The sequence below is a fragment of the Garra rufa genome, chromosome 22, assembly GCF_049309525.1.
Source record: "Garra rufa chromosome 22, GarRuf1.0, whole genome shotgun sequence".
NCBI classification, from domain to species: Eukaryota; Metazoa; Chordata; class Actinopteri; order Cypriniformes; family Cyprinidae; genus Garra; species Garra rufa.
The window spans coordinates 16059086-16086854 of NC_133382.1; the positions used below are offsets into that span (position 1 = coordinate 16059086).

At 36.8% G+C, this 27769-nt stretch overlaps 2 protein-coding genes across 2 annotated transcripts in view; one reads left to right on the forward strand and one right to left on the reverse strand.

The window, feature by feature from the left end:
• cpped1 (calcineurin-like phosphoesterase domain containing 1) overlaps window positions 1–16145 on the reverse strand; it is a 63814-nt gene extending 47669 nt beyond the window's left edge. Inside the window, exons 1-2 of the mRNA XM_073828637.1 lie at window positions 15984–16145; window positions 6966–7184 (exon numbers count right to left, since the gene is read on the reverse strand). Of these exons, the coding sequence (XP_073684738.1) occupies window positions 6966–7184; window positions 15984–16047 (283 nt within the window). The 5' untranslated portion in view covers window positions 16048–16145. The remainder of the gene's footprint in view (window positions 1–6965; window positions 7185–15983) is intronic.
• A 1943-nt stretch (window positions 16146–18088) lies between these two features.
• Window positions 18089–27769, forward strand: part of shisa9a (shisa family member 9a) — a 54565-nt gene continuing 44884 nt past the window's right edge. The window contains exons 1-2 of the mRNA XM_073828342.1: window positions 18089–18878; window positions 20083–20189. Coding sequence (XP_073684443.1) covers window positions 18361–18878; window positions 20083–20189 — 625 coding nt within the window. The 5' untranslated portion in view covers window positions 18089–18360. The remainder of the gene's footprint in view (window positions 18879–20082; window positions 20190–27769) is intronic.

Below are 27769 nucleotides of genomic sequence, written 5' to 3' on the forward strand. Positions count from 1 at the left end.
GTGGTGGAATTTTAACACTTATTTGCTCTCTTTTTGTTTTCAGCTATATTTTTAGTTTGTTTTTGACATGGCACTGAGTTTATTTAGCACTCAGCCATATGTATAACTTAAAAAAGACAAACCGTAGGTTATGTAATGTTTACAAGTGGTTCCAAAACAGCACCTACTGTTAACACCAGGGTAGGCAAGAAAAACATCTTTTCATCCGGCAGTGCAGCATCTGAATGAGTAATCATTTCAAGTATAACTTCAATAAACAATGAATAATAGGGTAATGTGGTAATTTTTATAGTTGTAATTGTGACTTAATATCTCATAGTGTGACTTACAACTCACATTTGTGATTTTATGTCTTGTAATTGTGTTTTTTAAATACAATGAGTTTTTATTTTTTATTTTTATCGCTAACCCTTTACTTTTCTTGTTTCCTCTGAGGAAAAAACTGGCTTACATATAAAATGTCATTAAATTGAAAAAAAATAATAATAATAATCTAACATACAAGTTTATACATGTATCTATGGAAGCCCGTTTCGGCCACTGAACAAAAAATAAAAAAGGCTAATTGCGACTTTTTATCTCACAATTCTGACTTTTTTTCATAAAATTTCACAAACTCGCAATTCTGACATTTTTTCAGAATTTTGAGATATAAACCGAGTTATCAAATCAGAATTGCATGATATAAAGTCGCAATTGTGAGTTTTAAAGTCAGAATTGTGCGATATAAACTCGCAATTCTGACTTTTTTTCTTAAAATTGCATAATACATACTCTCAATTCTGACATTTTTATCAGAATTTTAACATATAAACTGAGTTATTAAGTCAGAATTGTGAGATATAAACTCTCAATTCTGACTTACTTCTCAGAATTGTGAGATATAAATTAGCAATTCTGACCTTTTTTCTTAAAATTGTGAATTTTATATTTCACAATTGTGAGTTTTTCTTCCGAATCGCAAGTTTATCTCGCAATTCTGACTTTATAACAAGCAACTGCGAGTTAAGTCAGAATTGCGAGATAGAAACTCTCGATTCTGAGAACATATTCTGAGATATACACTTGAAATTCTGACTTTTTGTTTCTCAGAATAAACTTGCAATTGTGAGAAGTCAGAAGTGTGTCATATAAACTCAAAATTCTGACTTTTTTTTCTCAGAATTGCAAGTTTGTATTTTGCAATTGCGAAATTTGAGATAAAAAGTTGTTTTAACCTTTTTTATTTTTTATTCAGTGGCAGAAATGGGCTTCTATATGTACAGTGGTGTGAAAAAGTGTTGGACCCCTTCCTGATTTTTTACTTTTTTGTATGTTTGTCACACTTCAATGTTTCAGATCATCAAACAAATTTAAATATTAATCAAAGATAACACAAGTAAACACAACATGCAGTTTTTAAATGAAGGGTTTTTTTTGATGAAGGAAAAACAAAATCCAAACCCACATGGCCCTGTGTTAAAACATAACTGTGGTTTATCACACCTGAGTTCAGATTCTCTAGCCACACCCAGGCCTGATTCCTGCCACACCTGTTCGCAATCAAGAAATCACTTAAATAGAACCTGTCTGACAAAGTGAAGTAGACCAAAAGATCCTCAAAAGCGTTGAGATCCAAAGAAATTCAGGAACAAATGAGAAAGAAAGTAATTGAGATCTATCAGTCTGGAAAAGGTTATAAAGCCATTTCTAAAGCTTTGGGACTCCAGCAAACCACAGTGAGAGCCATTATCCACAAATGGCTAAAACATGGAACAGTGGTGAACCTTCCCAGGAGTGACCGGCCGACCAAAATTACCCCAAGAGCGCAGCGACGACTCATCCAAGAGGTCACAAAAGACCTCACAACAACATCTAAAGAACTGCAGGCCTCTCTTGCCTCAGTTAAGGTCAGTGTTCATGACTCCACCATAAGAAAGAGACTGGGCAAAAATGACCTGCATGGCAGAGTTACAAGACGAAAACCGCTACTGAGCAAAAAGAACATAAGGGCTCATCTCAGTTTTGCCAGAACACATGTTGAACGAGACAAAAGTTGGAAGACAACTTTTTGGAAGGTTTGTGTCCCATTACATCTGGTGTAAAAGTAACACAGCATTTCAGAAAAAGAACATCATACAGTACCAACAGTAAAATATGGTGGTGGTAGTGTGATGCTGTCTACCAAAAAATCCTGAAGGACAATGTCCGGCCATCTGTTCGTGACCTCAAGTGAAGCGAACTTGGGTTCTGCAGCAGTACAATGATCAAAAACACACCAGCATATCCACCTCTGAATGGCTTAAGTAAAACAAAATGAAGACTTTGGAGTGGCCTAGTCAAAGTCCTGACCTGAATCCTATTAAGAAGCTGTGGCATGACCTTAAAAAGGTGGTTCATGCTCGAAAACCCTCCAATGTGGTTGAATTACAACAATTCTTCTAAGATGAGTGGGCCAAAATTCCTGCACAGCGCTGTAACAGACTCATTGCAAGTTATCGCAAACGCTTGATTGCAGTTGTTGCTGCTAAGGGTGGCCCAACCAGTTATTAAGTCTAGGGGGCAAACACTTTTTCACACAGGGTCATGTAGGTTTGGATTTTGTTTTCCCTTCATAATAAAAAACTTCAAGAATTCACACCACTGTATCTGATTTGATGTTTAACAATAAACAATTATACAAAATAGGATAATCAGGAAATGTTAAAATAAAAGCGTAAGGCACTTATTTAAAAAAAAAATTTTTTAAAGCCAACTGTTACCAAAAAAAAACAAAAACGTTTTTTGTAATTGCGACTTTCCTGTATATTCCACAATATGAAATATCTCATAAATTGCCACTTTACACTTGTAACTGCATCTAAAAAACCTGCAATGTGTATTTCTCTCTTTTTTAACTCACAATAACATCAGCTTTTTATTTGATTATATTTATTTATTTATTTTTACTCTGAGGCAACTGGCAATAAACTTTATATGAAAATTATATAATAACATATATGTACACATCAGGCTTGTGCACAATTCAGAATTTCAGAATTGGCCGCCATTCAATTCATGAGTTGGAATTTGAATTGAATTGACTCCGCCCCACAGGAAGTTGAATTTGAATTGGAGTTGGAATGACAGGAAGTGGAATTAAATTCATGGCAATTCAAAGACATTCCACACAGTCATACAACAGAAAGAATGTGTTGAATCTCACATACAATTACATTAATTGTGTAATTTAATAGCATAATTTCATTACACATAACTAGTCACTCCTCAACCCTGCATACATTTTGTTCCACAAAATTACAATTCCAATAAATCAAACTTAATTATGTGTTCTGTGACTAGAGCTTTTAACATTCATTGCTGGGGGGAAACATTTCCTGTTAATGTAATCTGTACAAGTAGTTCAAACTAATATCATTTATAGAATATGTAATGAAATCATATCTGACATATATTGTAAAGCTTCACTGTTAAACACTTCACTTATGTATATGAATTTCTTTGAATTTGTATTGAATTGCAATTCTGCTTCCTTTAATTCAAATTCGAATTGTAATTCTAGATCCTGTTTTTGACATCAATTCAAATTCAATTCAAATTCAAGAATTGAATTGGAATTTAGGAGTCATTCTCAATTCAATTCTGAATTGTGCACAAGCCTGGTACACATTTCATTCTGTATCTGACTTGACATTTAACAAAACCATTTTAAGAGAAAACAAGAAAAGTGGACTTTTTAATCAAAAATGAAAAACTCATTCTTTAAATCAACAATGAAAATTGCTATAGAAGCTCTGTCAAAATATGTTGCAGCCTCTAGACATAATCAACCATCAACCAACATTGTCGAATTAGAGCCACACCCCTGCCAGTGTATTCTTATTCTGTGATTTTTATTGTGACTGAAGACCAAAGGTGAGCAAAAGGGAAATTAAGCTTTGAGGGAGCTGTTCTCTTTCACTTACTTCTGCTATCAAACCCCTAATGCTTAACAAAGAAGTGGTGAGGAGGAAGTGGCGTAGTTCTGTCGAAGCCTGTGCGGAGCAGAAAGGGGAAACACGCTGCATGACAGACATGGTGTGTAATGCATATGACATCCTCTGCCTGCTCTTCTGGCCTGACAATAATGGGTGTTGACGCCAGGCCGTTTAAAGGTCTCCAAACCTCATAAAGTTCCATAGCTGTGCATTTACAGGCAGCTTATCATAACCTGACCTATAAATTACATCCAGCAGTGAAGCCACAAACCTAGGCTCATATTAAATCAAGCAAATATGACACTTCAGAGTTCCCTCGGATCCTAAAAGGGGATAATCTGATAAGTCAGCCATTGAAAAAGCAGTTACTGTCAACATTTGGGTGATTTAAATTCACGTGGTGAGAAACATTTATGACAGCTTTAAATGTACTGTCACTTTGATACTGGCACTCCAGTGCAAGACACTCAAGTGCACATGACACTCGAAGCCAAATGTACAAACACTCTCGTCACCTTCACAGGTGACTTCCAGTCAGCACATTCATGTGTGTAGGATAACTACCGCCTGGCCTTCAGAGGTGATTTTTTTATTTCCCTGCGTGCTTTGTGGTTTGAGCTCAGGCAATTAGATAAGTGCCGAGATTGCAGGTAGTCGGCTCATGCAGATGGCCTACAGCTCCATTTCATAACAGCCACCTCAAAGATGAGAGACGGCTGAAGAAGAAAGGACTTGAAAAAAAGACTCCCGACACAAAGCTTGCGTCTTCAGTCATAAACATAAAATAATTGAACCCTAAAGTGAGCTTTTTGTCTAATAAATTCAATCCTTTTTGTTCTACAGAGGAACCTGTATCTTATTTATAACCTGCGTCTATGCTTTTAGATTGATCTCTTCACCTATTCAAAAATGTTAGTAGTCAACAGCAATACTAGTTAAATTGCGTGATTTTTATATATTATTTATTATTATACTATAATAAAAACACACACACACACACACACACACACACACATATACAGTCAAGCCCGAAATTATTCATACCCCTGGCAAATTCTGACTTAAAGTTACTTTTATTCAACCAGCAAGTTTTTTTTTTTTGACCAGAATTGACACAGGCTTCTCCCAAAAGATAATAAGACGTTGTACATCATTGCGGAAAAAAAAAAATTTCTCAGCTTTTATTTACATTTGAACAAAAAGTGGCATGTCCAAAATTATTCATACCCTTTGCAAACTGTCACGGTCTATGGGAAAATCCAAAGTTCTATACCATTCCAAATAGTCCAAGCTGTTCTAAAGCATCCTAATTACCCTGATTCATTGGGAACAGCTGTGCTAACTCAACAGGAGAAAAATAGAAGCTCTCTGCTGTTGGTTTGTAGACAGTCATAAAGAGCTATAAGACCATATCTAAATGTTTTGAAGTTCCAGTGGCTACAGTGCAAAGTATTGTTAAAAAATACAAGATGTTCCGAATCCGCACTGTGAAAAATCTCAGAGGACGTGGTCGGAAGCCAAAAGTGACACCTGTGCTGGCCAGGAGGATAGTGAGAGAGGTCAAAAAGAATCCAAGGATCACCACCAAGGCCATGCTGATGAATCTGGGCTCTGCTGATGGTAACATCTCAAGGCAGACAGTCCAACGGACACTGCACACCGCTTGGTTTCACCGACACAGACCAAGGAGACCGACGCAGACCACTTCTCCAGAAAAGGCACACAAAAGCCAGCTTGGCTTTTGCAAATGCTTCTGGTCATCTGTTTTATGGTCAGATGAAACAAAAATTGAATTGTTTGGCCACAATGATGTAGCCTTCATTTGGCGTAGAAAAGGAGAAGCCTTTAACCCTAAGAGCACCATGGTGGTGGGAACCTAATGTTTTGGGGGTGTTTTTCAGCCGGTGGACCAGGGAATCTAATTACAGTAAACGACACCATGAAAAAGCAGCAATACATCAAAATTCTCAACAACAACATCAGGCAGTCTGCAGAGAAACTTGGCTTTGGCCACCAGTGGACATTTCAGCACGACACAAAACACACATCAAATGTGGTGAAGAAATGGTTAGCAGACAAAAACATTAATGTTTTGCAGTGGCCCAGCCAGAGTCCTGACTTAAATTCAATTGAGAATCTGTGGAGGGAGCTAAAGATCAGGGTGATGGCAAGGAGACAATCCAACCTGAAAGAGTTGGAGGTCATTGCTAAAGATGAATGGGCAAAAATACCAGTGGAGACATGCAAAAAGCTGGTCAGCAATTATAGGAAGCATTTGATTGCTGTAATAGCCAATAAAGACTTTTCTATTGATTATTGACATGCCACTTTTTGTTTAAATGTAAATAAAAGCTGAGAAATATTTTTTCCACAATGACGCCTCTTGTACATCGTCTTATTATCTTTTGGGAGAAGCCTGTGTCATTTCCGGTCAAAAAAAAAACTCGCTGGTTGAATAAAAGTAACTTTAAGTCAGAATTTGCCAGGGGTATGAATAATTTCGGGCTTGACTGTACATTCAGCAATATACAGCAAACACCATATAGCAAAATCTCCACTGATACACACTTTAAATTGTTATTCTAATACCACCTTGGCCTATTTGGCACATATTCAGCTTACAAATTACATAAACACAAACCGACTGTGTTTACTATTTACGCTTTGTAAAGACTCTGTAAAATAAACGATCTTTATTCGCATTATAGTTCGAAAAAGACACCTTTAACATCCAAGAATATAAATAAATGCATACATAAATTATAGAAGAAAAAATGTCGTTCAATTATTAAAATATTATTCACACTAAGAATATATTTCTTTTAAGAACTGCTTGCAGAAAGGTTCTTTGGGGTACACCCAAAATGTTTCTTCTACTAAAATGCTCATTTACTCATACTCAAAAAGCCCATTTTGGATCCTTTTTGACTAAGGAGGTTAAAAATTTCGGAAGAGAAAGCAATCCTTTAGTATTCCATCAACACCATTGCAGTGGAACAGATGGCTTACCAGGCATAGCATGGACCAGGTCTCCACACAGGACCAGGAAGCGAGGTCTGGGCTGTAATTTGTTGATTGCCTGTACCGCCTGTTTTGTGAGTTGGACCTCCTCAGCCCACTCATCCCCTCCTGAATCACAGTCACCAATCCTCCATGCCTTCATCAGGCCAAGCTGGGGGTCCGCAGCCTGGATGAAGTAAAAGGGCCCGCTCCACTCCTTCTGTTCATCTGGGAAAGACAGGAGAAAATAACCTGAAGCTCACAAACAATTTTTACTGTAAAAATCTCAATTATTAATGCTGTGTTTGTGGATAATGCATACAATGTTCTGCATAATTAAACAATGTAAGATGCTAACAATAAAACTGTTAAAGTATTTATAAAAATGTTTATCTGAAGTGAGAGAGTCAGTTAAGGGCACAGCTCTAACACCTGGAACGTGTGGAAACGTTCGTCTCGCTTGTCGTATAGAAACTTCAGCTGTATAACACCTTCACAGCAGTTCTTGTGTTATAAGGAAACAAACGGCAGGAAAAAAAGTCGATTTTCACACCTCAGGGTTTACAGCACAAATACAGCTCAGAAACACTTTTTACCCATGATTCTTTGAGAAACTTCCAGCATTAAAACTTGGTCAAAATACAAATGAAGAAGATATCCCTGCTGGGAACATCATACACATCTTGTCTTTCCTTTCCACTATACTCACTTACACTGAGTGTGTGAAGAGGTTTTTGACAGAGCAGCAAGCCTCAAGAGCTAGAAGAAAAATAGAGAATTTCTATCTGTTCCTGATCCTGACAGTGCAGCCGAGTAGGGAAAAGAATTTTATGATTCTGATTTATCCTTAGCTACACACATAGTCATATGAACAACTAGTCAGTAACCAAAAAGATTTACATCTCACAACTAATTGTAAATTGTGTGATTTACTAATAGAACTGGCTCATAAAAGTTGATCAGTGCAGAGTTGTGCAGTGTGTTTTTGATTCACTAAAAAGAACCGGATTAAAAAAAAGTACTTTGTTGGCCATTTGAGCTACACTGTTTTTGCTGTAGATTTTTATTCACTAAATGAACTGGCTCTTAAGACTCTTTTGTTGCGCAGTCAGTCTACACTTTTATTTTATGTTTATTTATGTTTATTTTATGTTTTTATTTATGTTTTAGATTCACTAAAAGGAACCAGCTAAAAAAGATCCTTTATTGGGGAGTTGGACTACACTGCTTGTGCTGTAAATTTTTGATTCATTAAAAAACCTAAAAGAACTGGCTCTTAAGAGTCACTTTTTGGGGAGTCAGACTACACTTGTTGTGCAGTATGTTTTAGTTTCACTAAAAAGAACCAGCTAAAAAAAGTCCTTTATTAGGGAGTTGGAGTACACTGCTTTGCGCTGTAAATTTTTGATTCATTAATAAAGCCTAAAAGAACTTAAGAGTCACTTGTTGGGGAGTCAGACTACACTGGTTGCACAGTATGTTTTTGATTCACTAAAAGAATCGGCTCTAAAGATTTATTTATTGTGCAGTCAGTCTATAAATGCAAAGCTGTGAGTTTCTAGGCTGATAAGATTAGGAACTACACTTCCATTCCGGCGTAATAGTCAATGAAGTTTGCTGCCGTAATATGGCCGAAGCAGGAGCAGTAATACCACGCAGCACATGTGCAAATGCTAAACTAGCTGGGAACTCATTTCTGATAATACTCCGCCTGCTTCGGCCATATTACGGCAGCAAACTTCCTTGACTATTACGCCGGAATGGAAGTGTAGTTCCTAATCTTATCAGCCTAGAAACTCACAGCTTTGCATTTCCACTGGTCTTAGTACACGATATAACTACAGAAGAGTCAAGTTTTAAATACAACAAATATGGAAACTCGTTGGTCATTTTTGAACGCGATGCTACTGGTCTAATAGGATTCAATGATCTATGCTAAGCTATGCTAAAAGTGATATCGCCAGAACAGGAGAACGGCTGAATGGATTTCAAAACGGTAAAAATCAACTTATTAACTCGGGGGGAGTTGGAGAATGAGCCTATTTCCAAAAAAAGTGGAGTGTTCCTTTAAACAATGCATGTTTTAGATGTTTTTGATTCACTAAAAGAACCATATCATAAGATTTATTCATTCAGTGACTGGGCTACACTGACTGAGGTGTATGTTTTTTGAATCGCTTAAAAAAAAGCTTATAAGAGTCATTTGTTGGGGAATCAGACTATGCTGCTCATGCTGTAGATTTATGATTCACTTAAAAGAACCGGCTCATAAGAGTCATTCGTTGAGGAGTCAGTCTACACTGACTGTGCAGTTTGTTTTTGATTCACTACAAGAACTGGCTTGAAAGACTCATTTGTTGGGGAGTCAGACTACACTGGTTGCACAGTTTGATTTAGATTCACTAAAAAGGCTAAAATGTTATTTATTGGGGGGTGGACTACACTGCTGTGCTATATGAGCCAGTTCTTAGTTAGACAACACTGTTCATCCAGTGTGTTTTTTATTCACTAAAAATAACTGGCACATACGATTCATTCAGTGACTGGGCTACACTGACTGTGGTTTATGTTTTTTGATTCACTAAAAAGAACCAGCCCAAAAGAGTCATTTGTTGAGGAGTCTACGCTGACTGTGCAGTTGTTACATGTGTATTAGTTGCAGAATCAGACTACACTGCTTGCCCTGTAGATTTATGATTCTCTAAAAAGAACCAGCTAATAAGAGTCATTCATTAAGGACTCAGTCTACACTGAGAGTGCAGTTGTTTTTGATTCACTAAGAACTGGCTCACTAAAAGAAGTAGCTCTTAAGAGTCATTTGTTGGGGAGTCGAACTACACTGGTTGTTTAATATGTTTTAGAAAAACTGGTTAAAAAAATTATTTACATAGGAGTTGGACTACACTGCTTGTCATTTAGATTTTTTGATTAATTAAAAAGACCCTGTTCATAAGAGTCATTTGTTAAGGAGTTAGACAACACTGGTTGCGCAGTATGTTTTTTGATTCACTAAACAGAACCAGCTCATAAGTGTCGATCGTTGTGGAGTTGGGCTACACTGGTTGAGCAGTATGTTTTAGATTCACTTAAAAGAACCAGCTAAAAAAGTCATTTGTTGGGCAGTTGGACACTGCTTGCACTTTAGATTTCTGATTCATTAAAAAGACCCAGCTCATAAGAGTCATTCGTTAGGGAGTTAGACAACACTGGTCGTGCATTGCGTTTTTGATTCACTCAAAGAACTTGCTTTTAAAAGTCAATTCTTGTAGAGTCAAGACGACACCGTTGGTTTTAGATTCACTAAAAAGAACATAAGAGTGTTCATTTAGTGGCCAGGCTACACTTTTTTGCAGTATGTTTTTGATTCACTGAAAAAAATAAAATGTTTCATAAGATTCATTTATTCGGTGACCAGCCTACACTGACTGTGGTGTATGTTTTTAGATTCACACACAAAAAAGCAGCTCATAAGGTCATTTGCTGGTTAGTTAGACTAAACTGCTTGTACTGTAGATTTATGATTCACTAAAAAGAGCCAGCTTTTTAGTGAACCATAGTGAACCAGAGTCATTCATTGAGAAGTCAGTCCACACTGACTGACTGTAGAATATGTTTTTTTAAAACACCAAAAAAAGACAGCTCATGAGCGTCATTTCTTGGGGAATCAGACTAAAATGCTTGTGCTGTGGATATATGAATTAAAAGAACCGGTTCATGAGAGTCATTCATTCAGTGACCAGGCTACACTGATTATGGAGTATGTTTTTTATTCACCAAAAAAATCAGCTTATGAGAGTCATTTTTTGGGGAATCAGACTACACTGCTTGTGCTACAGATTTATGTTTTACTTAAAAGAACTGACTCAAAAGAGTCATATGTTTAAAGAGTAAGTCTACACTGACTGCGCAGTTTGTTTTTGATTTACTAAAAGAAAATGGTCTTTGGGGAGTAAATTTTAGATTTACTAAAAAGAACTGTCTCATAAGAATTATTCATTCTGTGGCCAGGCTACACTGGTTGCATAGTATTTTTCAGATTTACCAAAAAGAACTGGCTCATAAGAATCATTAGTTTGGGAGACAGACTACACTGGATGCATAGTATTTTTCCGATTTACCAAAAAGAACTTGCTCATAAGAGTCATTTGTTCAATAATCGGACTACACTGTTCAGCACTCTAGATAGCGGTGCTGCAGCACATTTAAAAAGAAACTGTAGGATCTCAGCGCGAATCAGACAATTCAGGAGATTCGATTAGAAGTTAAAACACTTCTACAGACTCAAATTCCACAAGAGGCCCCGTCATAAATCTGACGTTTGATACCCTGGCGCCAGCCAGCTCGAAGCAACCATTTAAACTAGAAGCTTAAAACTAGGAACTTGGAACATTGACACAAAAGGACCCTTGTTGACAATCACAAATTTGGGGCAAATAACCAAGATTAATGGTCAAAGAAATGCACATCATGAACATCACATGAGTAAAGTCATTAGCGATAGGTTGGTTTTCCCCCACACAGAGGACAGAGCCTGAAATTCCTTCTACGCCCTCTTGACCTCTTTGTTCCTCACAGAACACATCCTTATGGTCACAGTATGGCAAAGGAAACTGCCATTGCCATGTATATATGCACCTAAAATTATGCTAAAAGAACTTATGAGCAACTCATCATTTCTATGCAGAAATTCCTATCCTCTTTGTAACCCATACATTTGCCTATTATGTTTTAATCACTTATTGTGTATGTCCCTTTTGATAACTATTGAATAGTTTAATGGTTTATATTGGTGTTTGATATGCATGGTCTTGAAATTGCATTCTTGAAATGTTTCTATAATTCAATTCTTTGTAAAAATGTATTTTAGTCTTGTTATCGAAATCATGTCCAAATTTAACTTTGCCAAGAGCGGGAAAGTTGGGACCCGTGTGTCACACCCCTGGACAATTTAGTTGGTTTCTCCCATCTCCCCCACTGCTCTGTGTATGTTGGTTCCTGCTTAATTTCCCACACCTGTGTATCCCAATCATTGTGTCTTTATAAGTTTGTGTCTTTGCTTTGGTTCTTGTCTGTCTTTAATGTTATCCCCTGGTGTTCTTGTGTTTCCTGAAGTTCTGTTGGATTTGTTACCACTCCGTGTTCCTGTGTCTGCCTGTTTCTATTTGGATTTATTAAATATTCGTCTTTTATACGTCGTTGTTCGTGTGTTCCTGCCTGATCGTGACACCGTGGGACTGATAAGATAACATTGTGATTTATGGTTGGGAGGAGAAACCAGCAGTACCCCGACTTAGGACAATGTTCTAATTGGTCAAGACACCATTTGGGATGTGTCCAAAAGCTGAGTTTAAATACCCAGGACACCATCAAATCTCTCTTACTCCTTACTCTTACGCTCTCAATCTCTTACGGCTTTGTGCCGCTGCGTTTCGACGCTGCCTGGCCTGCATGCCAGCTGCTCCTCTAAAGGAAACATGAGGAGATCGTTATACTTCTGTCTTTTACTTTAATTCTTTTATTTCTTTCCGTTGAGAGTTTCATGTTCTTGTTAAGTTTTGTGCAAGCCGCGACCGACCCAAACGTCTTCGCTGACCTGAACTTTAACAGCGCACAACTCGCATCCTCAGCCAAGCCAACGCCCCAGACTTCACAAAGGACTAGGCATGGGATGATAACCGGTTTCAAGGTTTACCGCGGTTTGAAAAAGTCACGGTTTCAAAACCGGAAACAAAACAAGTTATACCGTTCCTACGATATGCGCATTTTCTGTGTCAAAGTGAAAGCGCAGGACTCCCTACTAGGTTGTGTGTGTGCGTCCCTGCAGAGAAAACAATGCAGCCCCTCCCCCACCGGTTAGTGCTCAAGCGCGTGTCTGTGTTTGTGCACGTGATCCACAGTCAGTGAGATTCAGCAGTAATATAAGTTCAGGACGGCCAAAGGAGGTGAACCCCCACAACACAGAGTGGGGAATAGCAGACTATATGTTCTAATTTTACGTTTCTGTGAACTTTAGCACAACAATTAAGCTAAAGTGAAATCACGTCTTTGCTTTTAAGCCTTCTGTCACGTTAAAGGTGCAGTGTGTAGGTTTTGTGGCATCTAGCGGCGAGATTGTGAATTGCAGCAGAGTACCGCTCACCCCTCCCTTTACAGAACTACGGAAGCCGATACAGGATTTAAATCTCACCTTTGACAGCAACGAATAGTGAGATTTCTTTTAAAATGTAATTTAAGGAATTATATTAACTTTATCATTCAATAAAACTATGTTATTGTGAATATTGCTTGTTCATCATTGTGTCAGTGTTTTTTTCGCAAGCTGATTCTATGTTAATAAAAACATAATGGTTAATTAAGGTCTTTATGCACCCCTGAAAACATAGTTATTGCACCACTGTCTAGAGATCATCTTAAATATTACACGGGGCACCATTAACACAAGTGACTGCAATTTAATTTAATTAAAAAGATTCAATTATTTATTTTAATTATTTTGCCTTCTGTTCCATGTTACAAAATGTTCTATATGTTTCCTAAAATAAAATATACTGTAATCCGTTTGGGGAAAAAAAGGTTGTTTTTTTACCCAGACATTTAAATGTAACATTGTAGAGTAGTGATTACAATACCGTAATACCGTGAAACCGTGATATTTTTATCCAAGGTTATCATACCGTCAGAATCTTATACCGGCCCATGCCTACAAAGGACCACAGAACCAACCAATCAGCAACCTCGGGAAGGCCCCTTCTGAAGCGACGCAACCAAAGGAATTCCCTCGGCACAGAAAAAGGCAACGCAAGTAACCTCCAGGTTCTAACTGAACTGGTCCATTTGATATAAAGTTTAATAACCTCTTTGAGAGACTCAATACGAGGGTTAATTAAGTGATTGATGGTTGTTCAGGTCTAAGCAATTACACATATTGCTATAAACTTGGGACTTCATATTTTCATTCCTTTAAACTCATTCTTTCCTCACTTTCTCTTTCTGCAACCTGTGTGAATGTGTGTGTTTATGTTAGATTAGTTTGTATGTGTTAGGTTTATCCAATAAAATCATATTTTTATTAGAAAAGATAAGTATCTTGTGTTTTGTGCTTACAAGTTAATGTCTTAAACTGCCGATTTTGCTACTGCGCTAATATATAGTGTTTTCACTATATTCTGGATAGTAATATCCATTGCAGAGTTTCTGTTACACGGCTCGTTTAATGAATCGCGGGTCGACTCTGAACAGCCGTAAAACAGCGATTCTGTTCAAATTCCCTATTGAATCATATTCGATTCCCTTTGAGCTAAATTAAATGTAATTAATCCCTTACAAAACTCAAGAAACTCTGTCAGTGTATTTCAGCATGGTAATTCATAGGCATTGTGAAAAAATCCATGTGCCAGAATTGTAAACGGAATTCTGAATAAGAATCAGTTCTCGGATACCAAACCCATTTTAATTAGTAATGCAGCCCATGAAGTTTTAACATCAGTCCCTATGGAACAACCATGTTGTTACAATCGTTTTGTCATTCTAACAAGACAAAGTGTTTGCTATGCTTCAAGCATCTCTTTGGAAAGCACAAAACCTGGTCAAAATAAATAAATAAAATAAAAACACATGATATCTGACCAACTCAAAAAGCATTTAAAATGTACCATCTGCTGCCTGGAATCTTGTTTGTTGTCTAACTCTTTCATGTACATTCCCCAAAGACTGGCAACTATTTTCAGGCAACTTTAAACAACATGAATTGAGAGGAGCAGACAAAGCTCCCACGACAGCCGATAAGCACAAGCCTCTTTCAGCAAACATAAATCAGAGGGATATCTCAAGTGACTCCCAGAGCTTTCAAATACTGCTAACCTAATCATAAGTCAAGATAAAAGCCCCCTGTGATAAAGCATTAAAATATCAACTCAACTCACAGCATCCACTAACAGTCACTGCTGTAGGTTTTTCACACAAAAAAAGGAAAAAAGTTGCAGATGTCAACACTGCCTGTGCAAAGCAAAGAATAAGCAAGAAATTAGTCTGAGATGAAGATTTCAGACTGGATTTACATAAACAGCCAAGCACAAGAACCACACAGGGACACATAAAAACACTTACACACTGAAAAACACCACATCAAAGGTTAAAGTCGAAAACAAATAAAAATTATAAATCTATTTCTATTTTCTAAATGCATCTTATTCATGTTATTGTTAATTACTGATCTATTAATGTTCATTTATTTATTTTTAATTCTGGTCTCAATTGTTCATCAAAAACTATGATAATCCCTTCCACTATGATTTACATCACAATTTTTATTGTGAATTTAAGTTAAGCAGTCATCTGATGCTTTTGTTCTGATATACAGGTCATTGCCAGCAGGGGAAAACAATGCTAAATACAGTACTTATGCATTTAATGACACCTCACAGGATTGTAACATTTTTTTAGTTTTATAAATACTTACTTAAATACTTAGTTGCAAAGTGCTGCTGTTATTTATGCATTTACAAAACTGTCAGACTTTCTTATGTAAATATCTGTATATTGTTGGCCAAATTGCATATTGTTCTTGGATTTGGTTTTAAGGACTTTTTTTCACTATAAACTTTTAACATTTGGTCTTGGATGACCAAGTTAAATCTGGGTCCTATAGTAAAACCAGTTTTTAATGACACATTTTAACCTATTGTCTATTAAGTTAACTTTGTTTTGTTTTGTGTACATGTCATGTGACATGTCACAGTTTGTATCTTAACTGCAATGCAACTATCTACAGCTCAGTCCTAAACAAGTTTGCAATTCATGATTGCTAATACTTTACTGTCAAGTCGATATAGTCAAGTCTGCGGTATAGAACTGTTGAAATTCAGTACACCGGTCAACATCTAAGAAGTTTACAGAGGATTGTAATCTTAGATAACAAGCAGTGTTCATAAAATACATAAACGTCCTTGAACCGAAACTGTCAAAACCCACAGCTTTACAGCACTGTCTATAATGTAAATCGACTTAGCTAGCCTCAGCTAACCGTACCTTCTGTCAGCCCCTTATAACTCCGATCCTTCGCTCTCAGAAAGACACTTTCGTCCCCTGCCATTGAAACGTGTACACTCCCTATCACTGTTCAACTATTGCTTACGTTTCGTTACGTGTTTGGGCGTTCGTTGCTCAATCTGACTAAAAGTCATTGGTTACTTAATGCATGTTTGTGAATCGATGCGTTTTGTGATGTATTAGCAATGTCTGGGAATGTTCGGCGTGGACTCCAGAAAACGACAGGCTGACTACAAACGAATCGAAAGTCAGCTCTAATGCTCATTACAGATATATAGACAATAACACTACTTTAAAATGCACAGTAGTCTACAAATATGATTAGTTTTATATAAACAAACAGCCAAAAAAAAAACTTAAAAGATCAAAGCATGATATTGACTAAACTACATTTAAAATAAGTGTGCGTTGTATTGAGTTACAATATGCCTTTTAACATTTTAAATGAAGATTTAAATCTTAAATTAAACAACGTTTGCGGTTAATTCGATGACAGTGTTCTGATTGAATAAGATAGCAGTGTCTAATAAATGTATTTTTTATATGTTTATAATCTTCTTTGCATATACTTATATCAACAAAATGTGTATCTACATAGGAAAAAAACTACGTAAATTAATCAGTTTAGATCTGGTAGCTTAAAATAGGTTTATATCAAATGAGGTAAATGTGGAACATGTGGAGGTCAGACGCATGTTACACATCTAGCATAAACAATACGTAGCCTATGTCCTTTATATAAAAAACTTAATTATTTCCCGCATTATTCTATATAGGGAACGTCGTAGCCTATACCATCTTGAAATGAATTGCTACTCTGGTTAAGGTGATGTTGCTGTCATCATTATGTTTCAAACCTGACTCTCATAGCTCTCTATCAGATAAAGTGGGGATCAACTGTTAAAAGAGTAGTTCACTTTCAAAACAAAAATGTACAGATAATGTACTCACCCTCTTGTCATCCAAGATGTTCATGTCTTTCTTTCTTTAGTCGTAAAGAAATTATGTTTTTTGAGGAAAACATTTCAGGATTTCTCTCCATATAATGGACTTCTATGGTGCAGTCCAAAATACAGTTTAAATACATCTTTAAAGTGCTCTAAATGATCCCTATTTTAGAAAATAACCAATTGTTTTGCTAGATAAGACCTTTTTTTTCCCTCTGCTGTGATGGTTTAGAGCCCTTTGAAGCTGCATTTTGGAAGTTCAAACTTGGGGGCACCATAGAAGTCCATTATATGGAAAGAAAAACTGAAATGTTTTCCTCAAAAAACATATTTCCTTACAACTGAAGAAAGAAAGACATGACAAGAGGGTGAGTACATTATCTGTAAATTTTTGTTCTGAAAGTGAACTACTCCTTTAAGTAAATAAATAAAAAGAAAGAAAGAAAGAGAGAGAGAGAGAGAGAGAGAGAGAGAGAGAGAGAGAGAGAGAGAGAGAGAGAGAGAGAGAGAGAGAGAGACTATTATGAATACAGGAATGGAATAGCATGGATCTCACTGCTCCCAATTCTGCCAGTATAGACTACTGATTAAAATTATATGTTGTAGAGGTTTATAAAATAAACCCCTAAATTTATTGGAATACTTTTATTTAGACGAACACATTCTCACCAAATTCTTTTCTGTTCACTGAACGAGCAGAAAATGAATTACTACTATCGTGAACACTTAAATTAGATGATTTTATATGATAGAGGCACTGTGGAGAAGCAACTCGCAAAGCGGGTTGCGCAGACCCACGCATTGCGCCACAGAAACCACAAACCATTTATTTGTGTTTACTCGTATGCATAGTCAAGTTACTCCAAACGGAACTGGTGTGCCATCACAGTATGTTGCCATTTTATTTTTTCAAGACAGGAGCCTTCAGCAAGTATTTTACGCGCCTTAGAAATTATATTCGTTTTCATGTTGCACATAGTAACATAAGTTAGACGGCAACTTTTCACCGATTCCTTACTACAGAACACTTTTTTCTTGTCCAATCCCTCCCATGTCTCCTCCTTCCCTTTACGCACTGTCTCTCCCACTCTCAGCGCGCGCGCTCCACAGTTCTGTCTCAGCTCTCCTGTCATCATCACAAACAAAGACAGCCTTCAGGGTAGTTGGCGCAGTGGTTTCAGAGCGCTAAAAAGTAATTGAGCGTCAACAGAACAATTGGGATTGAGATCAACAGCTGTCAGAGTGGACTTTACAAACATCTGCGGTCTTAATTTACCTCTTTTAAAATGCAAACCTCCCCGAATGGCTTTGTTCACTCGTGTGGATTTATGCCCTGCTGTCAGTGGTAGTACCAAGTCGTTTCTCTGTCTCAGTTGTTCCTCCAGAGGAAGCCTCCAGGAGACTACAGGATGAAATGGACAGTCTTGCTGTTAGAATACTTCTTGGTCAAAGTTCTGGTGCTGTTGTGCAGCGCGGTCGGGGAAGCGCAGCAGCAGCAGCTCGAGGGCTTTATCATGCTCTCTGGATCCAATGGGTCCCGGGATGAGGAGAGCGTTTCTGAACCTCCACATACTGAGGACAAATGTCGGGGATACTATGATGTCATGGGACAGTGGGACCCGCCGTTCGTTTGCCAAACTGGCAATTATTTATTCTGTTGTGGCACTTGTGGCTTCAGATTTTGCTGCGCTTATAAAAACTCTCGTTTGGATCAGAGCACCTGCAAAAATTACGATACACCAGTGTGGTTAACAGGACAGCCACCGTATAAGAAAACCCTAGACCCTAGACACGACCCAACCAAGGATAAAACAAACTTGATTGTATATATAATATGTGGAGTAGTGGCAATCATGGCACTGGTCGGGATATTTACCAAACTTGGACTAGAAAAGGCTCACAGACCTCACAGAGAGAGCATGTCTCGGTAAGTAACTCGTTGGCTTCATGAAGTCCATATTTTCTTTTTGCCAAAATGCTTATGGTGAGAACAGTTTGCTTTGCCATTGATTCGTTTTCAATTTTTGTTAATGTTCTTGCTATATTGATGTCTGCGATGTTCCAATGCGACTAGTGCCATGAGCTCTGTGTTTTTATCCATCTCTGTCAAGTGAAAAGAAGTTAAACTTTTTGAAACGCATCTCAAGATGTCATTCCATTGTGCATCTCTCTGTTTTTGAACGCAAAAACGCTCCAGTGTGTATGACTGCTAGGGTCTTTCACTTGGTGCATTCAAAAACAAAAGCTAGACATAACTGAAAGGAACAGATCTCATGTGTTAAAAAAAAAAATTTTTGGACTTAATTCAGTTACAGAAAACAAAAAAGGGAAGAAAGAGGGAAAACGCTCACCGCGTAAGACACTGAAAAACAGCACGGCAATAGTGAAAGATATCCATCTGGTTCATGTGTGCACATAGACCAATTAAAAGCAATTTGAAAACAGTAAAATGCACACTTTGTCAATGGCATCTTAGGCTGAAAATTGTTTACACCATCTAGAAATCGATAAAGAATTTTCTCACTAACCCAATCTTCTGTGGCTTTTGAGCTTAAAAGTGTTGGTTGTCAAAGCTCTGCATTTACTGTTGTGCCTATCCTGCCCATGCATATTCATGCTTAACTAGAGCAAAAACAATCCCTTGAATCTTCATTAAGCTTTCTAAACTCATGGATTTGTGTTATGCAAGCTCTCTTTTAAAAGGCTTTCTTGAATCATGGATCTCAAGAGAGCTACATGGAAACACGGTTAACTTGCACACGTAAACCACAAAAACTGTACAAACCATTTTTGATATTACATTATATTGCATAACATCCGGTTGTCAGTTTTTACCCTTTAGTTACTCATCTTGAATGGTGGAGGTGGAAATCTCCTGTTCCTACTGATTCTGTGGGTCAAAACCTTTGATGAGAGCTGCACAGCCCACAGTGTGCAGGTTGCCGAAAGAGCGCCTCACAGAAAAACCTGTTCTCTTTGAATCAGCACTCTGGACAGCGGCAGCTCTAACACTGAATGAATAGATGTCAGTCTACTGACATTATATCACTGTACGCCGTTTAGCAATGCTTTAAAGACCGATTACACAATGCAAGGCAATACTAAGCTAATGAATGCTTGTTCTTCAACAGAGCTGTTGCGAGTGTCATGCAAGGTGCCCGTCAGGGTCAGCACGAGGAGGCCATCGGAATGCACACACAGCATTATGACACTGTGCAGGCGAGAGCAAACAACATGCGTAAGTTGATTGTAGCCTACTTCCTTTCTTTTCCCACAAGCTCAGCATAAACTATGCACTACATTTATGCTCTTATGAAAATAGCCTGAAACAGTCTAAAAGCACGGTTTCTCCTGGCTCGAGTGCTTAATATACCATAGCCTCTATGCAATACAAAGCACTTGCGTGCTGAATTACACATGTAGTTATAAATGATACATATAATAACATATTAAGTATTCAAAGTTTTGCTTGTGGTGCAAAACTGTGTTGGTTCTGCACCACTTTTTGAATTTCTTATTCCATGCTTAGCATGTACAGATATGTGTAAGAGAAAGAAGATGCTGAGAGCACAATGCTGTTGTGAAATAAGCCTATTTATGGTCACTGCCGTGGGCTGCTGCTGCTGTTGTGTGTACGGTATTGTTTAAAACCGCTCGGAATGAATGGCTGTATCACAAATGTTCAAACTCGCATTTGTTGCCATTCTGATTACATCAGCCTCTCTGTGGTTATCAGCTCCCTAAATATGTCTGTGTTGAAATAACACAAAATATAGTGAGAATATCAAAGCCCCCCTCAGAGGGATCCATTTTGGTTGACACTGAGAATGTGAGTCAGTAGCTGGAGAAATTTCGCTTTCATCTAATTGCAAAGATAATGTCACTCTTTCTTCACTGCCATGCATATTGTAGATATCTCCATCAGACAGAAGTTTTTGAAAACTCTGATTACTTTTATGCTACATGAACAAAGACTAAAAGCAATGATATGTAGATATATCTCAGGAAAATGCTAAGAGCACTAACACTTTAACTGTAGCACAACCCTTATTGGTGCAGTAGAACTCCTTTTTTGGTTGCACAAAGAAACATGCTTTGAAAGTGATACACAGAACCTCAGTGGTGCTCTGAAAGAGCCTTTTCATATGAATCTGAAGGGGTTTTGCTTTATTTTTTATTTATCCACCTGCTCTACACCTGCACTGTAGCCTCTCACATGGTTTTTAAGTAAGAAAAGATGCAATGTTAAAAGAACAAAATGATATATTTTTAACATCTAGACAGGTTTGTTTTACATGCAGACAACCATTACATATGGAACGACAAACCAACTATTAACAAGCTTGATTTAGAATTTAGATTCACTCTGAAATCAACATAATGTCCTCTATTAGTTAAAAAGACATTCAAAGAGTCATTTGGCTCACTTCTTGTTCACAGATCATGATCATTATTCTTGCAGTACTGGCTTTTAATCCATAAACCTAAGTGTAATTATGTGGACCGCTTTTAACCTCTGACCCAAGCGATTTAATATAGCGTTCGCCGGGTTACTCCATATGAGATAATGATTTGAACCAAAATCAATAGAACAGACACACGACCTAAGAGCAAGTAATTCCAGCGATTATGCGGAGAACCTGAAAATCAGAGTTTCTGAATTCTCAGCTTGAGTGGCAGATCTTGTAATTAAAACATAAAGAATTGTTTTAAAGCTTAAAGATACTTTAAAGATGTAGTTTTCTGAATGAGTGTAGATAAGAATGAAGTCTAATAGAGAAGATTATTAAATCTGCTTTTTGTCACAATAGAATTTCATTCACGTGAGTTGACAGAAAAACTACTGTTATTATTTCAATATGTAAAGCTGGTTAGATTACAAACTGGATTTCCCCCATCACTCTTATATGTAACTGAGAACGTACATACAAGATGAAAATATGTTATATGTTCCTTATTCTATATTCTTGTCATATTCAGATTCATACATGCTCATATGGACTTTCATATGGAATTATTTTTTCACATAAACCAATCATGCGCAGACTATTCTGGCATTCTCATCTCTTCATATTCCTGTTCTAAAAAGCTGACAATCCAGATGCTCACCCACTGTGTGCTGAATGATCCCATCAAAGAGGTCTAGTTACCTCAGTGAAAGTGCAAAATTACTAGACCTTTTTTTCTGCAATGATCCTGGATTCTGGAGGATACAGTACTGTGCTCCATTACCATCACAGCTTGGCACAGTTCCTGTGGCTTTAAGAAGAAATTGAAAAAAGTCGTATTGAATATGGAATAGTACATTTTTTGGTCATGGCATGAAATAATCAAGACTTTAGCCCAGTGTGATTTCAATCATTACAGTACAATACCGGATGTTAAATTCTGCATGTCAGTGACCTGAATTGAGGAACAAAAGCATTTCCTCAGTGCACTGAGCAACTGAACCTTGCAGATGAAGTGGAGCTTTTTTTTTTCCAATGCCACTGCTAAAACTAATTACCTTAATGGGGTTTCCCAAAAGAAACAGCAGAAATCTATTAGGCTGTGTTTATTTTAAGCCTTGTGCCAATGCAAACACCTGAAACAAAGATGTGCTTACAAATAAGCAGGTGCTGAAGACACATCTGCATGTTAAGTATGAACTTAAAACATCAGGGAGAGTAAAACCAGTTTGTTGTCCTTACCAAACTCACGTTAACTTAATTGTGGAAAGAACAGAATTTCTGCTTACCTATTGCATTCTTCATCCGTGTGATTATTCTTCCCGTTGGCACTATTTGCAATAAGTCCATTTACAGCGAATTGTTTTAATTCACTGCTAGTTCAAGCATGTCTTTGTACTAAGATTCTCTCATTGCAAAAACTCTGATGATTTGATGTCTGGAGGCATGTTAACGTTTAAGCCATTAACTTTTAACTTTACTCCGGCTTTATTTTGATAAAAGCCAAAGACTTTTATCTTAAAATCATACTGAAATCTTTTTTATATGACAGGGCGATTCATCATGAAATGATATGTGCACTCTTTGAAATGCTATTATTAAATATTGTTGTGTGAGAATGTCACTAATGGCCTTTAAAATGCTGCCACACATATTCAAGTGTATTAACAAGGTTAAAACTTTCATTTGACAAGTTACCATTATTCTTGCAACCACCTAACATGCTAAAACAGCCAGCATAACTCTCCATGATCATATAAAGCCATATCTTTATGTAATATTCTTTTAAACTCATGAAGAGTCTCTTGTCTATGTTTTCTCCTAAATCTTTAAACACAGTAACAGTAACTCTTTCTGCATGTTACAACACTAAATCACTAACTGGTGACATGTGACTGTCTTTGTAAATGAGTCTGGATAATTTATTCAAATGATTAATAAAAAAATGGAGATTCATTTGGGAATGGAACAGAGCTACTTTGTGGCTCAGAGACAGTCATATTTTAGTTTAATTTATACACTATTACATTTTTAGTAATATTTATAATTAGCTTTTATTTTCAGATTTTCAGATTTCATTGTAGTTTTGTGTGATTTTGTGTTTTTTTTTTTTTTTTGACAATTTAGATTTATTTAAATTTCAGCTCAATTTTTAATTGAGATATTTAAGTTTATTTCCAGGTAGTCATTATAGTGCTTTAACTAATCTCAGTTTTATATATACTGATATGTGTTGTCGACTTGTGTGCTTTTTTAGGGCCAATGCTGATACCATGTCACTGATATATGTAACCCTGGACCACAAAACCAGTCATAAGGCTAAATTTTACTCAATAAATAAGCTTTCTATTGATGTATGGTTTGTTATGATAGGATAATATTTGGTCGAGATACATCTATTTGAAAATCAGGAATCTGAGGGTGCAAAAAAATCAAAATACTGAGAAAATCACCTTTAAAGTTGTCCAAATTAGGTTCTTAACAATGCATATTACTAATCAAAAATTACATTTTGATATATTTACAGTAGGAAGTTTACAAATAATCATCATGGAACATGATATTTACTTAATTTCCTAATGATTTTTGGCATAAAAGAAAAATCAAAAATTTTGACCCATGCAATGTATTTTTGGCTAAGTCGCTGTATATCCCAGCGACTTAAGACTGGTTTTGTGGTCCAGGGTCACATATGTCTGATGTAAAAATGAAAATGAAGAATAACAAGGGCTCTGACAAAAACTTTGTTTAAATGCTTTCAAATTATTTTATCGGCAAATCAGTTTTGAAAATGACCGATACCGATAACCATCAAAATGCTTAAAGAGCAGATCATATGGTATTTTAAAGTGTTATATTGTGTTGGAGTCCCCTACAACAGTTTCAATTGCATCTAAGGTCATAAAACATGAAAAATGAAAATGAAATTTCAAAAATGAAAATTAGCCTATTATTTACTCATTTTCCAGGCATCCTAGGTGTATATGACTTCCTTCTTTCAGACGAACGCAATCAGAGTTGTATTAAAAATTATCCTGGCACTTCTAAACTTTAGAATGGCAATAGGTAGGTGTTTCTCTTCATCAATCCAAAACAAGTCCAATAAAGTGCATCCATCCATAATAAAAAGTGCGTCACACAGCTCGAGGGGGTGAATAAAGTCCTCTTGTAGCGAATCAATGCATTTCTGTAAGAAAAATATCCATATTTAAAACATAATAATCACCTTAATCTAGTATGCGCCAACTGATCGTACACGAGAGCAGCTCCGGGTGGATGACATTTGACGACAGCTGCTCAAGGGACAAACGCGAATGCGTTCTGGACTGATGAAGAGAAACACCCGCCCATGCTATTCGAAAGCTTGGAAGTGCCATAATAAATTTTTATATAACTTTGAAGGAAGTCATATACACCTAGGATGCCTGGAGGGTGAGTATATAATGGGCTTGTTTTTATTTTTGGGTGAACTATCCCTTTAAAATTAAATTTATTTTGCAATGATTTCAAAATGATGTTTTGAGCACTCAATTGAAAATGTACACATAACATATTAATCATACTTAGTGGTTGTGGTTCGGAGATACTTGTTGGTCCAAATAAAGTTATGGACAAATCTTTCATGGATACGCTTTTAGTAAATCCCGTGTTGAACTTACCAAGATTAGAAAAGCAGTTCTTGGTAAAATGCTGAGCACCCAACAAAAGGTTTGAATTGTACTGCTTTGGTATCATAGAAAAACATAATTTTAACCACTAATTCTTCACATCATCGTTCGGCAAAAAAACCCAAAAAACAAATTTGCTTTCACAGCACAGAACGCAGCATCTTCTCAACATGAAGTAAACCTGTGATGTATAATTAATTGTTCATGTAAAATAAATTTCAATGCATGCAATAATATTGTTGGTTAATCCTATTTTATGACAATAAAATGCAGGACAAATCACAAATTGAGATTATAACTAAGATTATAAAATCTTAATCTCTGGAGTGCTTATGTAGAGTTTCTTCAGTAATTTGTGCAGCGTTTTTTAGTGGTAATACACTACATTAATTGATAATATTATTAACAATATAAATTACAGTTATATTGTAAGCCATCCTTTCCCTGGACTGATGCAAGCATTGGCTATGTGTAAGAGCAGAGCGTGTGCAACATATCGCGCCCCCACCCCCTACCAGAGGCACCATCCCATTCCATTTACTGGGCCACGGTTCACGCTCCTTGAGGCAAGCAGCATATTTCTGTTGGCTCAGCGACCGTAGCCACCATTGCTGCCATGCTACAATGGCAGAAACCCCCCACCGGGATTGCATTCAGGTCAGCACGGTCTCCCCACGCTCAGAGAACTCCACCAAGGAGAACTGGCTCTGATTTCAAACCCAGAGGACAGGCTGGCAGCCTATTTCTTCCAGCACATTGGGGGAAGAGGGACATGTGGCCATCTGATGTGCGTCACCGAAACGGGGCTCGTACAGGTCTGCTACTTGATGCCAATGCTAATTTTACTTCTCATGCTGAACCATGGTGCCCATTGTCACAAAAAAATGCCACCTTTGATACTCTAATCCTAATAATAATAAAAAATCAAAGAAGAGTAAATGTGAAATTTTTGCATGATAAAAATAAATACTGTTTTTATGAGAGAAAATAGAAAAGGAAATTCTATGGAAATGGCAACTATCCTGAATGGTTAATTGAATCTTTGTCTGGCTCAACACTGTAGAGGAAGGTGCTGTCGCATACAGTTGTGCTCATAAGTTTACATACCCCTGGCAGAATATGCAAATATGTTAATAATTTTAACAAAACAAGAGTGTTAATGCTATTTTTTATTTAGTACTGTCCTGAATAAGCAGTTTCACATAACAGAAGTTTATATATACTCCAAAAGAAAAAAAGAATAACTGAATTAATAAAAACGACCTCATTCAAAAGTTTACATACCCTTGAATCTTATTACTGTGTGTCGTTTCCTAGATGATCCATCACTGTTTTTATGTTTTGTGATAGTTGTTCATGAGTCCCTTGCTGGTCCTGAGCAGTTCTTCAGAAAAAGTCCTCCAGCTCCTGCACATTCTTTGGTTTTCCAGTGTCTTCTGCATATTTTAACCCTTTTCCAACAGTGACTGTTTGATTTCGAGATCCATCTTTTCACATTGAGGACAACTGAGGGACTCATATACAACTATTACAAGAGGTAAAAACATTTACTGATGACCAAGACACAATGCATTAAGAGCCAGATGGTGTAAACTTTTGAACAGGATGATGATGTGTAAAGTTCACATTTGTTTAAAGCTCTTTTTTAATTTAGTACTGCACTTCAGAAGCTACATAAATACTTACATGCTTCCCAGAAGACAAAATAAGCACAATTGTCCTTGATCATCCATTTTAAAAGGGGTACGTAAACTTTTGAGCATAACTGTAAGCGAGTTTTTGTGCACAGATCCATTGTCTATTGTCAACAAAGATTCATAAAGCACAGCTCACACAGAAGTCAGTTACAAATCGAGCAGCTGTCTGTTGGGCAATGCAGCAAATGCCTGACCAACTTGAACTCTTTTGCCCTCATTGCATGGATCTCTATTAAAATGACTGGATTTCGCCAGCAAAAAATCAGCGCCTTTGGTAATTAAAAAAATCGATACTCATGTGAGTAAGCACTGTTTTACCTCAGATTTGGGGCATTTTCAACAATCTCCATTAACTGTCGTAGAATGGAAAATCAGGGCTAAAATCGTGTAGTGTGTGGGTGGCCTTAGGTGGTCTAAATGGAAAGCATTGCTCACAATATTACATGTGGGAATGATCTTGTATAATCAGCATATTTTTAATTCCTGTGTTAAAATTCATTTTGATTTTGGTGGTGGAGGGAGGGGTTTGGCATAATCTTTAATTTCTAAGAAAAACTGGTTAACTGCTTTTACTGGTTATTAGTGATTATTACTTATCATTGCTATATATGTAACTTTTGTCTGCAAAATCTAAGTCATATGGTGCTATCCACCTTATTTTTTCCCGAAAGAGTGTACGAAGCCACAGCTATTTTTAGCTGTGCAAAACAGCTCAGTTTGCTTCTTGATATTGTAAACTGGTGTGTCTTACTATATTATTTTAACGTATTACCTTAATTATAAACACAATGGTTTGTAGTGCAAACAGTTTTATTGTTTACTGCACTTTGTTATTCTTCTTGTTATTTCCCTACGGCGGCTTATGAACCAGAAGTCTAACACATTACCAGAAAACCATTTTTACCATTTTTGGGGGAGTAAAATGTTGTATAAAACCATGCTAATTGTATATGATCAAATCCCTTTTTTAAAACCTTCAGGACAAGACAGAAATAAAAATGTAAA